Source organism: Trichomycterus rosablanca, chromosome 24, assembly GCF_030014385.1.
Source record: "Trichomycterus rosablanca isolate fTriRos1 chromosome 24, fTriRos1.hap1, whole genome shotgun sequence".
In the NCBI taxonomy this organism is placed as follows: Eukaryota; Metazoa; Chordata; class Actinopteri; order Siluriformes; family Trichomycteridae; genus Trichomycterus; species Trichomycterus rosablanca.
The window spans coordinates 2873166-2889734 of NC_086011.1; the positions used below are offsets into that span (position 1 = coordinate 2873166).

General features: G+C 42.8%; 1 protein-coding gene across 1 annotated transcript; it reads left to right on the forward strand.

Moving 5' to 3' along the window:
• The first annotated feature begins 1274 nt into the window (after nucleotides 1–1274).
• On the forward strand, nucleotides 1275–3558 carry rbm15b (RNA binding motif protein 15B). The gene has a single exon (XM_062986500.1). It carries the CDS (start codon nucleotides 1288–1290, stop codon nucleotides 3556–3558), a length of 2271 nt encoding a protein of 756 aa, XP_062842570.1. The 5' UTR covers nucleotides 1275–1287.
• The last annotated feature ends 13011 nt before the right edge of the window (nucleotides 3559–16569 follow it).

Here is a 16569-nt window from a genome sequence, read left to right on the forward strand (position 1 = left end):
TTGCTACTTTGGCCTTGTCCCCAACCCAGACTTTAAAACTTCTCTGTTCTAATAAAATGCTAAAAAGTTATTAAATCATTATAAAAATCACAATATAAGTTTTATAATATTTTAAAAAGAAACAAAATGTTTTTCTTTTTCATATTTGTACAACCTATGCATATTTTTGAGCAATATATTACTGTCCCCAGCATTATCGTCATTACAGCAACAGTGTGTGGTTTCTGTAGGGAATCATTTGAAGGTAACACTTGTTTATGTTGTAACCATGGAAACAAAGACTCGCAAGGAAGCACATGCCAGCCATGAGAGAAGATTAACATTTTAATGTCTGGAAATGTGAGTAATTTAATCATGTATTCCTCCTGATCATAGAGTGTATTTATTCAGCGTCATTACCATTTACATCACTATGGCAGTACTTTACCAAAAAAAAAAAAAAAAGAAATTTACACATTATTTATATGTATTTAAAGTGCATCTTGTACTAGTTGTTGACTAGCTTTAGCAAATCCATGGCCTAGCTAGTTTTTTTCTTAAAAAAAGTAAAAATTGTCATTACCGCAACACGTCATTACCAACACATAATGACATTTTCCACTTTGCAAATAAATATGAAGTATTAAAATTCTATATAAGCTCAATTGTAGCCATCTTTGCTCTAAAGCATGTAAGCATTATCTTGACATAATTAAAACTAAATTATTACTAATTTTATTTTTCAAAAGTTAAGATGGTAAAAAGAGCCCGCAATTGAAGAATCACCCATTTACTCATTACACAAGATCAGCTCACAAGATTATATCAAACACAGTCAGTCATGGACAATTTTGTATCTCTAATTCCCCTCACTCGCACGTCTTTGGACTGTGGGAGGAAACCCACGCAGACACGGGGAGAACATGCAAACTCCACACAGAAAGGACCCGGACCACCTCGCCTGGGGATCGAACCCAGGACCTTCTTAATGTGAGTGAATTTTGAAGCCTCTTCTGGTGACGTCATGACGCTTTGCGTTCAGGCACACAAACCCCGCCCACCGGCCGAGCGCGCACGGTCTCATTGTCCAAGATGGCGGTGTAGTGCATCGCTTGTGATGCCGAGGTTTTATAGTTTTTATTGTTTTTAAATGATTTATGTGCGTTTATTTCCGCGCTAGATTCTGAGCGGACGCGCGTTTCGGTTTTGCACGTGGATCGCGGTGCAGCAGCCGGACCGGTGTGTGTGTGTGCGTGTGTGTGTGCGCGCGCGCATTTTTCTGGGTGGTGGAGAGAAGCAGATCAGAAGATGAAGCGTCAGGCGGAGCGGGAGGTCAGTCCGAGCCGAGCTCTGGCCAAACGTGTCCGGGAGAGAGACCGGGAGAGAGCACGGGAGGAGCGGGGAGGGCTGCTGCCCCGGCCTGCGTCCGCGCTGCCCAAAAACAAACCGTCCGGCGCCGATCCGCTGGGTGGCAGCAGGAGTCTGGAGTACAAGACTTTACTGATTAGTAACCTGGGCTCTCAGATGACCGATGAACACGTGGAGGACGGACTGTTCCACGAGTTTAAGAAGTTCGGCGATGTCAGTGTCAAGCTCTCTCACACGCCCGAATTGGGGCGAATCGCGTACGTGAACTTCCGGCAGACCGAAAGCGCCCGGGAGGCACGGCACGCCAAGTCTCGACTCGTCCTGTACGACCGTCCCCTCAAAGTCGAACCCATGTACGTCCGGCGCAGGAGCCCGACTCCTCCGGAAGCGCCGTTCATCCCCGTCCACGCCTCGTACCCGTACCGCCAACGTTCTCTCTCCCCCGGACCCGGGGGCATCCGGGACGCCCGGGCGAGACACTACGTAGACGCCCTGACTCTGCGAGAGCGCGAGCGCGTTTTGGACTACTACGCCGCCCTGGAGGAGCGAAGCCGCGCCTACGCGTACCCGCTCCCCGAGGACGACCTGATGCCCGAGGACGACCAGCGAGCCACGAGGAACCTGTTCATCGGCAACCTGGATCATAACGTCTCGGAAGCCGAGCTGCGCCAGGGTTTCGACAAGTACGGCATCATCGAAGAAGTGGTCATCAAGAGGCCGGCGCGTGGGCAGGGCTGTGCGTACGCCTTCCTCAAGTTCCAGAACCTGGACATGGCTCACAGGGCGAAGGTCGCCATGCAGGGTCGGGTCTTCGGCGGCAATCAGGTGAAGATCGGCTACGGCAAGGCTAATCCTACGACCCGGCTCTGGGTGGGCGGCTTGGGGCCGAACACCTCGTTGGCGGCCCTGGCGCGAGAGTTTGACCGTTTCGGCAGCATTCGGACCATCGATTATGTAAAAGGGGACAACTTCGCGTACATCCACTATGAAAGTCTGGACGCGGCGCAGGCGGCGTGTACGCAAATGCGCGGATTCCCGTTGGGCGGGCCCAACCGCAGGCTGCGTGTCGACTTCGCGAAGACAGAGGAGAACCGGGCGTACCCGCAGCAGTACCCGCCCCCGCCTGTACCGCTACCGACGCATTATGATGTTCTCGCTGATGGATACGGGTGCCATCGGACCCTGGAGCGGGAGATAAGAGCCAGAGCTCGCTCGCCGTCCCATCCTCTGTTTACAGAGCGGGAACGTGGCCCGGAGAGAGACTGGAGCCCGCCGAAAAATACAGAGCGGCGGAGCACCGAAGCGTTCGGCCGGTCGAGGGCGCGCAGCCGGAGCCGGGAACGGCACACGAAGGGCTGGGAGGAAAGACGCAAGCGCAGGAGTCGGAGTCGGAGCCCAAGTGCTGGTGAGTCGATTGAGGACAGAGGGCGATTACGAGCACGTCCGGGGCGCCCCACGACCCCAGACGACAGCCCAGACAGGGTCCGCGGGCGCCTCCCTGACTCGACGTCCGATCCGCAGGACCACACGCCGGACGGCAGTCGACATTCCAGCGACGAACGTCACACGCTCGACTCCAAGAGGGTCGGAGATGCCGAGCGCAATCACCGCAAGAACGACCCCGAACCAGATTCTCACTCCGAGAAGCCGAAAGCCGAGGAGAAGAAGCCCAGCACCCTGTCCGAATACGCCCAGACGCTCAGCCGAGTCTGGCACGGCTCCCTCGTGCTGAAGAACAGCCTGTTTCCCACCAGCCTGCACCTCTTAGACGGCGGCGCCAACTTCTTCCTGTCGTTGCTCAAGGACCAGTCGGAGAGCGCCAGGATCACGCAGCTGAAAATCGCCCAGCGGCTGCGACTCGACCAGCCCAAGCTCGACGAGGTGAGCAGACGGATCAGACTAGGCGGCGCCGACGGGTACACCGTCCTCCTGGCCGTGCAGGGCCCGATGGACCGGAGCTCGCCGCCCCCCGACGGGCTTCAGAAGCGTTTCCTGCGCAACCTGGTGACCTACCTCAGGAGTAAGCAGGCCGCCGGGGTGATCAGTTTGCCTCTGGGCGGCCCTAAAGACGGCGAGTTGGGCGGGATGCTTTACGCCTTTCCGCCCTGCGAGTTCTCCCAGCAGTTCCTCCAGAACGTTTCCAAAACGCTAGGTAAAATCGAGGAGGAGCACCTGGTGGTCGTCATTGTTCGAGACACGACTCAACCGTAACACTTTTTTACTGCAACAAACTCACAGGTTTAAAACCCAAAAACATTTTACTTGTGGATAAACTTTGTTTTCCAGAGATTTACTGACAGCTACAAATGTTTATCTGACCAGGTTTCTTTTTTTACAGCATCGATTTTGTCCACATTTTTATAAGCTCGACTGTTATGTTTGTTTTTATTGAGTTTGTTTAGGGTTTGTACCCCATTTTTAAGTATTTTTACACACGAGGCGGTTTCATGCTGGTTTATGTGATGGGCGTTTATCAGGAATATTCTTGGGAGGGAATGTGTTTAGGGATGTTATTCGAATATCCATACGTCACAATTACATTTTATTATGACAGATCAACTTGTTTTCTGTCTTAAAATGTAGATATAAAAAAGCATTTATCTGAAATCAGGATATTCTAATAACAGTGGTTAATGCCGTCCATAATGTTTATGTTAAACATTACAGTGCTTTATCTTAAGCAGTTTACTATATTTACTACAATTTAAGGTTTGCACCACGATTATAAAAACTTTTAGTTTGTCATTTTGTGGCTGGTACAGTTTTTGTAAAATGAAACTTCTGACCGTTCTTGACCCGTAGCGTCGCTCAGCACCTCATCGCTGTTCAGATCAGAATCAAACGTAAAACTCACGCTTGGCTTTAAAAAGGTATTTTTCAGGGCTCTGGCCACAATTCAGGGCACAATTGTGGCTGTAAAACTATTGAGAACTATTCGAACATTACGTGCAAGTTAGTTAGCTAGTCGTGACCATCAGAAATCAGTCATAGAATTTTTTTCAATTGGGCATCTGTGCAGTGTTGGTACAGTGTTTTTACCCTCAGTGTATTTAGAACGATTGGAAAGTTTTAATTTACACAAATTTTTGACTTTCTGAGGCATTAAACTGTTTAACGGCCTGTGAAGTCGCTCAGTAACTTAATATCGTTTATTACTTTTTAAAAATTAACTACTAAAACTTATTTTAATTAAATAAACAATATCAGCACAAATTATAATTTTTACAGCACAAAGAGCATTAACAGAGGGACTGATATTAGATATGATTAGATTAGAGACTAATACAAGTCTCTGTCCCATGGCTTTATCATGCTGTTCATTTAATGACTGTACGTGTAGAGCTGGGTGTCTGGGCGATGTGATTCTATATATCTAGATCTATCATCTGTCTGCCAGTAGTAATCAAGCAGCACTGATTTATACTGTGGTTCCACTGCATTGTTAGATTGTGCTTGTTGGATTGTAAAACCTGATAACGTGTCTCGCTTGTTCAAACATAGAAAAAAATAACCAACCAGCAACTTCTGTGAAGTTTTGACCTCGATGCTGCGTAGAGTAACATCACACTGTTAAAATATGGCTAAAGAACGCATGTTTAGTTTTACAGCACAACCGTACTGCACTATTTTGTCAGATTTGGGTGATGACGAGGTGCTGCAGGCTATCACGGGTCATAAAATGTAAAACTGACGCCTTAAAATGAGTGGTTTGTCTTGGTTTGCTTTTAGAGGTGTTATTTGGGCTCTTTATTCCAAACTCTAGCCTAAATAAGTCTAATTTAATGTTGCAGTGAGTAACATCACTATGTTTTTAGTTGACGGTTTAGTCCATTGGTTGCCATGTCTGTATAGCAGCACTAATCAGGACTATTATGGAGGCATTTAAGGCATTATTGAGTTTTTTTTATTTTTTTTACACACGTACAAGAAACACATGAGAGGATTTCGGTGCAGTTTGTACTCGCACCCAGTTTAAATTGGTTGGAATGTGGCATGGAGTGGGTAGAACTTTGGTTCTGCCTTGTTTTTGTTGTTTGTAATAGTACAGTCAAATTCTGACAACCACGCCTTTATTGTTTACATTTTATGACCGGTGAAGTCACTCAGCACCTTGACCACATTCAAATCTGCTCGTTTATTTGTGCCGTGTGTTTGCAGCCTGTAACAGGATGGAAATTTGTAAATGGTGAATTTTCTTTGAAGCGTTTATCAAAGCAAGAATCAACACAGACCAATAAATACATACAGTTTTAGGGTGGAGCTCTTAAGTCATTTTGTGCTTATATGTGCTTTGGTGAAATTAAACTTTATACTTTATGATCTCCACACTGGTGTCATCTAAAACCAAAATAATATAAAATGTTCACTGGTTTCTTTCTTTTTGAGTTCCAGATGGTCCTGTTATGGTGCAGAATGAACATTAACAGTGTCTGATTGATGCATTTAAAACACTATAGCCTATATACACCGATCAGCCATAACATTAAAACCACCTCCTTGTTTCTACACTCACTGTTTATTTTATCAGCTCCACTTACCATATAGAAGCACTTTGTAGTTCTACAATTACTGACTGTAGTCCATCTGTTTCTCTACATACTTTTTTTACCTGCTTTCAACCTGTTCTTCAATGGTCAGGACCCCCACAGGACCACCACAGGTATTATTTAGGTGGTGGATCATTCTCAGCACTGCAGTGACACTGACATGGTGGTGGTGTGTTAGTGTGTGTTGTGCTGGTATGAGTGGATCAGACACAGCAGCGCTGCTGGAGTTTTTAAATACCGTGTCCACTCACCGTCCACTCTATTAGACACTCCTACCTAGTTGGTCCACTTTGTAGATGTAAAGTCAGAGACGATCGCTCATCTATTGCTGCTGTTTGAGTCGGTCATCTTCTAGACCTTCATCAGTGGTCACAGGACGCTGCCCACGGGGCGCTGTTGGCTGGATATTTTTGGTTGGTGGACTATTCGCAGTCCAGCAGTGACAGTGAGGTGTTTAAAAACTCCAGCAGCGCTGCTGTGTCTGATCCACTCATACCAGCATAACACACACTAACACACCACCACCATGTCAGTGTCACTGCAGTGCTGAGCATGATCCACCACCTAAATAATACCTGCTCTGTGGTGGTCCTGTGGGGGTCCTGACCATTGAAGAACAGGGTGAAAGGGGGCTAACAAAGCATGTAGAGAAACAGATGGACTACAGTCAGTAATTGAAGAACTACAAAGTGCTTCTATATGGTAAGTGGAGCTGATAAAATGGACAGTGAGTGTAGAAACAAGGAGGTGGTTTTAATGTGAAATAGAAACAGTATTACTATTATTTGCACAAAAGAACGAGACTAGTGTGTGAGGTACAGAATGTTTAATTTGCTGTTAATCTGATGTATTTCATGGAATTAAAGCATATTGTTTGTGCTACAATTGGCCAAACAAGCGTAAATCACACATTTTGTGGTAGGAAAGTATTACTGTATTACTGGGGCTCAAAGTTTGATTTGTCAAGAACTGTACCTGCATACAAGTAAACCCCCATCAAAAATGGTTTCTGATTAAATGGGGATCCAGTTTTTGCTGAAGTAACACTAAAACCTGAGCACATTCATTTATTTTATTCTGTTCTGTCTATCTTTGTTGTTTTTTTTTATACAGTTTGTAAGAAAAGGAAGCATTTACCTCCAGATAAGTTGACTAAACACGTCCCACATGGTTTATAACAGAGGTCCTCAACCTGCGTCCCACAAAACACGGTCTCTGATCATCATGCCTGTAATGACTGTATTTGTTGTATTTGTTTGGCCCACAGTGCTGAGATTTGGAGATCCAGGGTACGAATCTCCGCGGTGCTATCGGCCGCTCGTGTGTCAGCTCGGACCTGATTGGCTAATGTCCGAGGGGGTGGATGACCCGAAACAGCTTGGCCACTGGGACGTGCCAGGGCTTATTGCGCTCTCGGTGCAGGTCCCAAGCCCGGATAGAAATAGGAGTAAAAACCAGGTCTGCTGGGGCGACCCCGAATTACCGGAGATTGTGTGGCCCACAAGAACAGCTTGGTTGAGAACCACTAGTTATAAATATGAAGCATTAGATAAACAGTCATGTTTTGTACTGTACTGTGCTTGTGTGAGGTTAAAACACTACTCTTACATCCTTTTTTGCTCTTTACGTTGAATCTGTATAAGAACACACACGTGATCTGTTCCAACACTCCAACACTGTTTTTATAGCACATGCATATTTTTTCATGATTTTATGCTGTCTTTAAGAATATATGTATGCTATGTACGAAAAACATGTAAGTAAACATTTCGGTCTTTTTTAAATCCTTGTGGCTCTCGTTCTTTTATTACCGTGTTTTGCATCATGAGTAGAAGCTCAGAAGCTGCACGTAATGATGCTGAATGTTTGGATTCGGAGCATCCGGAGCTACTTCATCACCTTCATATCAGTAAAAGGAAGATCAGTGGTAACCAGGCAACTGTAATTACTGTGCAGTTTAATTATTTATTAATTTATTTATTATGATTTTAAGGTCATATTTTGCACATGGGTTCCATTCATGACAGGACTGGTAGTTACAGGTTGCACATGATTCAGCAGTTTACCCACAACCCACCGAGTATGACCCGCTGTGCCACCCATGTCGAAGTGAGAAGTGTGGACCTGAAAGTGAAGCTTCCTAAAGTGGGTGTGTGACACGACAAATGCAAATTGTTTTTCAGTTTTCATCTCTCTCTTTTACACACACACACACACACACACACACACATATGAAAAGCTTTCAACAGTTAAAGTCAAAGGTTTACACACTTTTACAGCTACACTGCGAGTAAAAGAGGACACGTTATACGTTTGCCCATAACTTTGACAAATGTTGATCAAATTCTTTCACTGTTGGACACAAGAACAAGGTCATTTTATTTATTTAAAATATTGGTTACCAATATTGAGATCATTGACAAGCTCCTCCCGTGTAATTCTGGACTGACCTCACCTTTCTCAGAATCATTCTTACCCCACCAGGTGAGATCTTGCATGGAGCTCCAGAGTGAGGGTGACTGACTGTGATCTTGTATTTCTTCCATTTTCGAATGATCGCACCAACAGTGGTCTCTTTCTCACCAAGCTTCTTGCTGATGGTCTTGTAGCCCATTCCAGCCTTGTGCAGGTCTACAATCTTGTCCCTGACGTCCTTTGATAGCTCTTTGGTCTTGCCCATGGTGGTCGAGAGATTTGAACGGAAGAAACTGATTCTGTGACAGGAGTCTTTTATACAGGGACAGGACTAATTTGTGTGCCTCATGGGCACATAACCGGTCTGTGGGGGTCAGAATTCTTGCTGGTTGGTAGGGGATCAAATACTTATTTCCCTTAATTAAATACAAATTAATTTATAACTTTATTTGATGTTTTTTTTCTGGATTTTTTGTTGATATTCTGTCTCTCTCTGTTAAAATAAACCTTCCATAAAAATTATAGACTGTTCAAGTCTTTGTAAGGGGGTAAACTTACAAAATCAGCAGGGGATCAAATACTTATTTCGCCCACTGTATATGGGTCATTCTATAATTTGGGGTACATTTCACATCACCAAAAAAGTACAAAAACAATGTTCTCTCTCAATTAAACAATCAGTGGTTCAAGTTAATATATTCCTTTAGTGTAACATATCCACTATTTGCAAAGCTTAAGCATTAATTAATTTTTTATTTTTATTTAAAAGGGACAGTAGATGTAGACTACTAGGTAACTTAGTTGACAGGTAACATAGTTGACAATTTCCCTATTTTGACCCATAACTTCAGTGGTAGACCTTGCCTGGCTGACCACGTCATTTCTTGAACAGAATAATGTCTAATTTGAACATACAGTGTATCACAAAAGTGAGTACACCCCTCACATTTCTGCAGATATTTAAGTATATCTTTTCATGGGACAACACTGACAAAATGACACTTTGACACAATGAAAAGTAGTCTGTGTGCAGCTTATATAACAGTGTAAATTTATTCTTCCCTCAAAATAACTCAATATACAGCCATTAATGTCTAAACCACCGGCAACAAAAGTGAGTACACCCCTAAGAGATTACACCCCTAAATGTCCAAATTGAGCACTGCTTGTCATTTTCCCTCCAAAATGTCATGTGATTTGTTAGTGTTACTAGGTCTCAGGTGTGCATAGGGAGCAGGTGTGTTCAATTTAGTAGTACAGCTCTCACACTCTCTCATACTGGTCACTGAAAGTTCCAACATGGCACCTCATTGCAAATAACTCTCTGAGGATCTTAAAAGACGAATTGTTGCGCTACATGAAGATGGCCAAGACTACAAGAAGATTGCCAACACCCTGAAACTGAGCTGCAGCACAGTGGCCAAGATCATCCAGCGTTTTAAAAGAGCAGGATCCACTCAGAACAGACCTTGCGTTGGTTGTCCAAAGAAGCTGAGTGCACATGCTCAGCGTCACATCCAACTGCTGTCTTTGAAAGATAGGCGCAGGAGTGCTGTCAGCATTGCTGCAGAGATTGAAAAGGTGGGGGGTCAGCCTGTCAGTGCTCAGACCATACGCCGCACACTACATCAAATTGGTCTGCATGGCTGTCACCCCAGAAGGAAGCCTCTTCTGAAGTCTCTACACAAGAAAGCCCGCAAACAGTTTGCTGAAGACATGTCAACAAAGGACATGGATTACTGGAACCATGTCCTATGGTCTGATGAGACCAAGATTAATTTGTTTGGTTCAGATGGTCTCAAGCATGTGTGGCGGCAATCAGGTGAGGAGTACAAAGATAAGTGTGTCATGCCTACAGTCAAGCATGGTGGTGGGAATGCCATGGTCTGGGGCTGCATGAGTGCAGCAGGTGTTGGGGAGTTACATTTCATTGAGGGACACATGAACTCCAATATGTACTGTGAAATACTGAAGCAGAGCATGATCCCCTCCCTCCGGAAACTGGGTCGCAGGGCAGTGTTCCAGCATGATAATGACCCCAAACACACCTCTAAGACGACCACTGCTTTATTGAAGAGGCTGAGGGTAAAGGTGATGGACTGGCCAAGCATGTCTCCAGACCTAAACCCAATAGAACATCTTTGGGGCATCCTCAAGCGGAAGGTGGAGGAGCACAAAGTCTCGAATATCCGCCAGCTCCGTGATGTCGTCATGGAGGAGTGGAAAAGCATTCCAGTGGCAACCTGTGAAGCTCTGGTAAACTCCATGCCCAGGAGAGTTAAGGCAGTTCTGGGAAATAATGGTGGCCACACAAAATATTGACACTTCAGGAACTTTCAATAAGGGGTGTACTCACTTTTGTTACCAGTGGTTTAGACATTAATGGCTGTATATTGAGTTATTTTGAGGGAAGAATAAATTTACACTGTTATATAAGCTGCACACAGACTACTTTTCATTGTGTCAAAGTGTCATTTTGTCAGTGTTGTCCCATGAAAAGATATACTTAAATATCTGCAGAAATGTGAGGGGTGTACTCACTTTTGTGATACACTGTACATTTGAATAAAAATTATAAAAAAAATTTTTTACCATAACAATGTATGTAACATAGTTGACAGTCAATTAATATACTCATTGACAATGTTCTATTATAGATAAAATATTTTAAAAAATAAGAGGACATATTCACCACAGTTTGTTCAATATACCCTCCACAGAGAAAAATGATATCATGTAATGCTGCTCACACAGTTTTAGAACAAACCATTTTTGAGTTGCTGAGTGGAGTTCTGTTAGTAACATAGTTGACAGAACTTTTGCGGACATTAATAAATAAAGATATTTAAATTATTTAAAAGAGAAACTCAATTTAAAAAATAATATTTTTCTTTAGTATTTAAACTTTTGAAATAAATAAAAACAGAGATGTTGTTGCCCTTAATGATTTTATTCGTTATTTTGAAACCAAGGCACCCTCAACTTAAAAAATGGACACAGCAAAAACTGTTCATTTAGGAAGATCATGACAAATTTCAAGTTAAATGAAGCATAGGATGCACATAATGTTTTTGTGATATAACAATGTTTTCCATTAATAGGTAAAATATGACATTTTTAAAGAAAATTGTTAGAATAAATATAATTATTATCATTGGACATGGAATGTACCCCAAATTATAGAATGACCCATATACAAGTACTAATCTAAAAGAGTGATTTAGGGAGACAAGACGAGAGGTATAGAAGTGTAGTGTTGGCCAGCACATGGTACTGAGTAAATGATAAGTGAGGTAAAAATACATACACACGCGTTGTGATTGTTTTGATTTATTATTATTATTATTATTATTATTATTATTGACAGTTACAGATTTTCGGGAGGGGTGGGTGGGTGGTGACTTTTGTGGAACGCTGGTTATAACTCAGTCCAGTGTTACTGATCATGACCACTAGATGTCAGTGTTGTACCACGTGGTCAGTCCGGTTTTCCCCTCAGTCCTGCTGTAAACACCGTCCTAATGATCTTACTTTATTAACATTATTAACATCTGACACCTAAATCTGCTCTGTAGCTGGTGTGTACGGATTAATTCCTCCCAAAGATCGTGTTAATGTGGGCTAGTTTATTAAAAACATCAGCAGAGGAAAGTGAATTCAAATATTTATTAGGTTTATGTGTTGAATGAAACAGCAGGCAGTGAAGCTTCACGGCTGCCAATGATCTTAAATCCAGATTGTTTTTTAGCTACAGGGGGTTAAAAACCCTCTAAATGCAACATATTTGTAATACAGAAACATTTCAGATTACTAGATCACTAACCAAAACTAATGCATGTTACTTCTCAAGGCAGATTATATTAAAGGACAAAGCTAACCAACACCCATATCACCCATATGTAAAAAAATCTATTTCAACCCGACTAGTAGTGAACCTTTAATCAGAAGTAGCTAAAAGGAGCTGAAGCATCATTTCTATTAACTGCTTGTTTCAGGTCTCGAACACTTCAAAGTTGCTGCTGCATATTCCCAAAACAGCTCAGCTTTAACTCATGGGCAGATGACCTTACAGTCTCCTCAAGAGTTTTCTAATGGAGTGAGTGGGATGTATTATTTCTTTACTATTGGTAAGTTATCTACATCCTATTGCAGCCAACCATGATGACATTTGCACCTACATACTATTAATAGAATGTTTTTGCTATTAAACGCTGTATTTCTTTTATTTGTTTGCTTTATAATATAATTGTCTAAAAAGTTGCACATATTATTATTTATTTTGTAGATTTTGTAGATTTTGTAGCTAATGTTTCTAATGTTTCTCGTGTTTACTAGTAGTACGTTCCTGTTACCCTTCTATTATTTTCATTTTTGCTTAGTTGCTCTTGTATTTTGGGTTAATGAATACTAAGCTGGGCGGTTAATAGGCGCAACGGTCTATTACGCTAGCCCACGACTGCCAAGATCCGGGTTCGAACCTTAGTAGGGTGTCTACAAAAACATGATTGGGTGTCTGAGAGCGGATGTCTGAAGCCCTGCGATGAATTGGTGCCCTGTCAGGACATTCCTGCTTAGCGCCCAGTGTTTCCTGGTGGAACCAGGTTCGCCGCAACCCTGACCAGGATTAAGTTGTTAATGAAATTGACACGAAATGACCACTAAGCTTAGCAGAAGCTAAACATATCTACTGCTCTTGTGATGTTTGAAAAAAAAATATCACCCAGATGGCCACTTCTGGATGTTTTCACCTCTGCTGAATGAAATGAACTTTACGTGACATTTAAAAATAAATAAATAAATAAAAATCTGTGATCCGCATTCTAAGATCTGCACAAAGCTTTCCAGACTTCACTACTGTCATGCTTGTGGTGATTCTAACGGGTCACATCAGCCAAATCTGCTCCACTGGTTCAAAAGTATACATACAGCAACTTAGATTATTAATTTGGTGGTGTATGACACTCTATAATGTCTTAATTTTGTGACATGACCTCCTAATTCCTTAAGATAAATAGGGCGTCTCAGATAAATAGGGCTATTTTACTGCTTCCATATGGAACAGGTCCGGATGAGAACTCAAGCTGTCTGCTTATGCTAAATGGAAGTTTGTCTAGATGTTCAGATGTGAATCAAGATCCACAAAATACAGGCACGACATGAATAAATAGCCGCACAGTGAACTTTACGTGACATCCGAAGCGACTCACAGTATAACTGTGACAGTATATTGTCTAAGCAATTGATGATTAAAGGCCCAACAGTGGCAATCTGGCAGTAGTGAGTTTTGAATCAATGACCTTCTGATTACTAGTCCAGTATCTTAACTGCTAGGCTACAACTGCCCTAAAAGTCATGATTTGTGCAATTGCAGAACCAGGTGTTTCATTCCATGTGTGATTTTTGGATGTGGGTGGTTCACTTTGCTCCTCTCATGAATATAAAAGCTGCTGCCTGATGATTAACTGTCGGCATCACGCCGCGTTCGAGTTGTTCCTCGTTGCTTTTACACAGGACTTGCATCATGCTGCATCTGTAACAGCGGTGAAATCATTCATGAATCCCGTTCCTGTGCTGGTGGGTCTCAGCTCAGATGTTTTTTCTCTGGACTCAACCTGCTGTTCATTAGCTCGTTCAGACCGATTCCGTCTTAGCTCAGCGTCTCTAGGCTGATTAATTGAGTGAACTGCTGGCCGAGCAAAAAGCGGGTTTTCCAGAGATGCTTACTTTAGTGTAAGTTAACAGGCTTTGTGTTCATCCGTCAGCCTGATTTTCAGCCGCACAAACAAAAAAATAAGTCTAAAAACATTTGGTAAGCTCCTATCGAATTACCTGCCTGATTAGTCCGAGAGACGAGCTTCTCGGGGAAAGACTTCATCTGTAAATCCTCTTTAGTTTGGACTCGCTTTATTATCTAAAAGCATCTTAACATGGTTACAGCTCTTTTATTCAGCAGCTTATCGGCTCTGGGTCGGGTGACTGTTTGTCAGATTACTATTCAGACCTGGAATTAAGTTTTAGGATTTTGACAAACGACACAGACGGCTGGAAAACCTAATTGGACCAAAAGAAATGTTGTTCATTTATTATTTATTATTTTATTTGTTCTTATAATGTAGGTCAACTCAATATACACCGATCAGCCATAACATTAAAACCACCTCCTTGTTTCTACACTCACTTTCCATTTTATCAGCTCCCCTTACCATATAGAAGCACTTTGTAGTTTGTAGTTGGGACAGCATGGAAAATGTAAATATTAAAAAAACACAGAGTTTCTTACATTTACTTTGACTTTTATTTGATGTCAGACAGGATGAATTTGAGATATTTCATGTTATATCTGCTCAACTTCATTTCATTTATTAATAAACATCCAATCCTGAATTTCAGGTCTGCAACACATTCCAAAAAAAGTTGGGACGGTAAAGCATTTACCACTTTGTAACGTTGCCGTTCCTTTTCACCACTTAAAAGATGTTTTGGCACCGAGGAGACCAAGTGATTTAGTGTTTCAGCTTTTATTTTGTCTCGTTCTTCCTGCAAACACGTCTTAAGATGTGTAACATTACGGGGTCGTCGTTGTTTCAAAATTCTCCACACGTTCTCTATTGGGGACAGGTCAGGACTGCAGGCAGACCAGTCCAGTACCCGTACCCTCTCCTTCCGCAGCCATGTGCAGCATGTGGTTTTGCAAAAAAATAAAATGCTGGACGTCCCTGGAAAAGACGACGTCTTGAAGGCAGCATATGTTGCTCTAAGATCTCAATGTACTTTTCTGCATTAACGCTGCCATCACAGAAGTGTAACTGACCTTTGCCAAGGGCACTGACATGACCCCATACCATGACAGCTGTATATACATCACCATAATACCTTTTAAAGTGAAGGGGGTTGAATATTTCCAGTTGCAGCTGTATGTATAGATGAGTATTGCGTACACAGGGTTATTCGTTATTTTCTCACCTCAGGAAAATTTGTGGAAAGGATAAACCTGGTAGTTACACCTGGCATTAAATCAGGTAGAAAATAACTAAAGTTTTCCATTAAAAAGCTGAATTTTATGTAAAACAATTTCGGTGAATTCAATCCTGTGTACTATTCACAGGTAATTAATCACTGAATGATCTGACAGGGTTGAATAATCGTCTTCTTGCTCAGGTTTGAGCGTGCGGCCATTTTCCCCTCTCTTATTTCTTATTCACATGACGTTGGCAGCATTGTTCTCTTTTAACCACGAGTCTCGTTACCTTATTGCGGTGTTCTTTTCGACGTCCCTGATCGATGGTGCGCTGGCTGGTGGTCCCCTGGGAAACATGGCACTCTCTGTGTGTGTGCGCAGAAGTTCGACCCGGAGCACTCACTGTAAGCCGGCCCTGCGCTCCTAACGCCCAGGAAATGGAGGGCAAAAGTAATGAAATATTAATGCGCAATGGTGAGGAGCTCCAATGAAATCCATTAAAGAGAGCAAAAATCAATCAGACGTGGCCCCGCGCCATCAGACGGGGAACCGGATCCGGACAAATGAGGCGCTCTTATCTCCCCTTGGCTTTATTTTGATTGTAACAAAGAACCCACAAAGAGCAGGCATTAGTAATAGCGTGTGGCAGTACCCATAATGCCGTGCTGTAAAAAGTGTCTTATTGTGGTTCTATAATATTTAGAATAAAGAAATACGTTAGTGTTGATGATTTTCCCTTTTTCAGACCCTTGTATCCTTCAGCTCTTAATAATATTAGGATTTTGATTTACAGTTTAAAGCACCGGCATCGATGGGGAAATCATGGCATCATGATACCAAAACTGTATTTTCGAAACCAGTACCAAGTCTTAATTTCAGTTTGGCTGGCACAGTGGCTCGGTGGGTATCACTGTCGCCTCACAGCAAGAAGGTCCCAGGTTAGATTTCCAGGTTGATCGGACCGGGTCCTTTCTGTGTGGAGTTTGCATGTTCTCCCTGTGTCTGTGTTGGTTTCCTCCGAGAGCTCCGGTTTCCTCACACAGTCCATGCAAGTAAGGTAAATTTGGTGACACTAAATTGTCCATGATTGTGTACAAACACGTTCATGTGGATTTTCTGAAAATTAGCTGGGTTAAAAATATACATTCATGTCCTTTTCATCAACCGCTTTATCCTGGTCAGGTTCATGGCAGGTCCAGTTCCACTGGGAAACTGGGCGCATGGCAGGAAAACCCTGAACAGACTGCCTGTCTATCGCAGGGATTTAGCCATCCTTCAGACATGGACAATCATGTGTGTAGA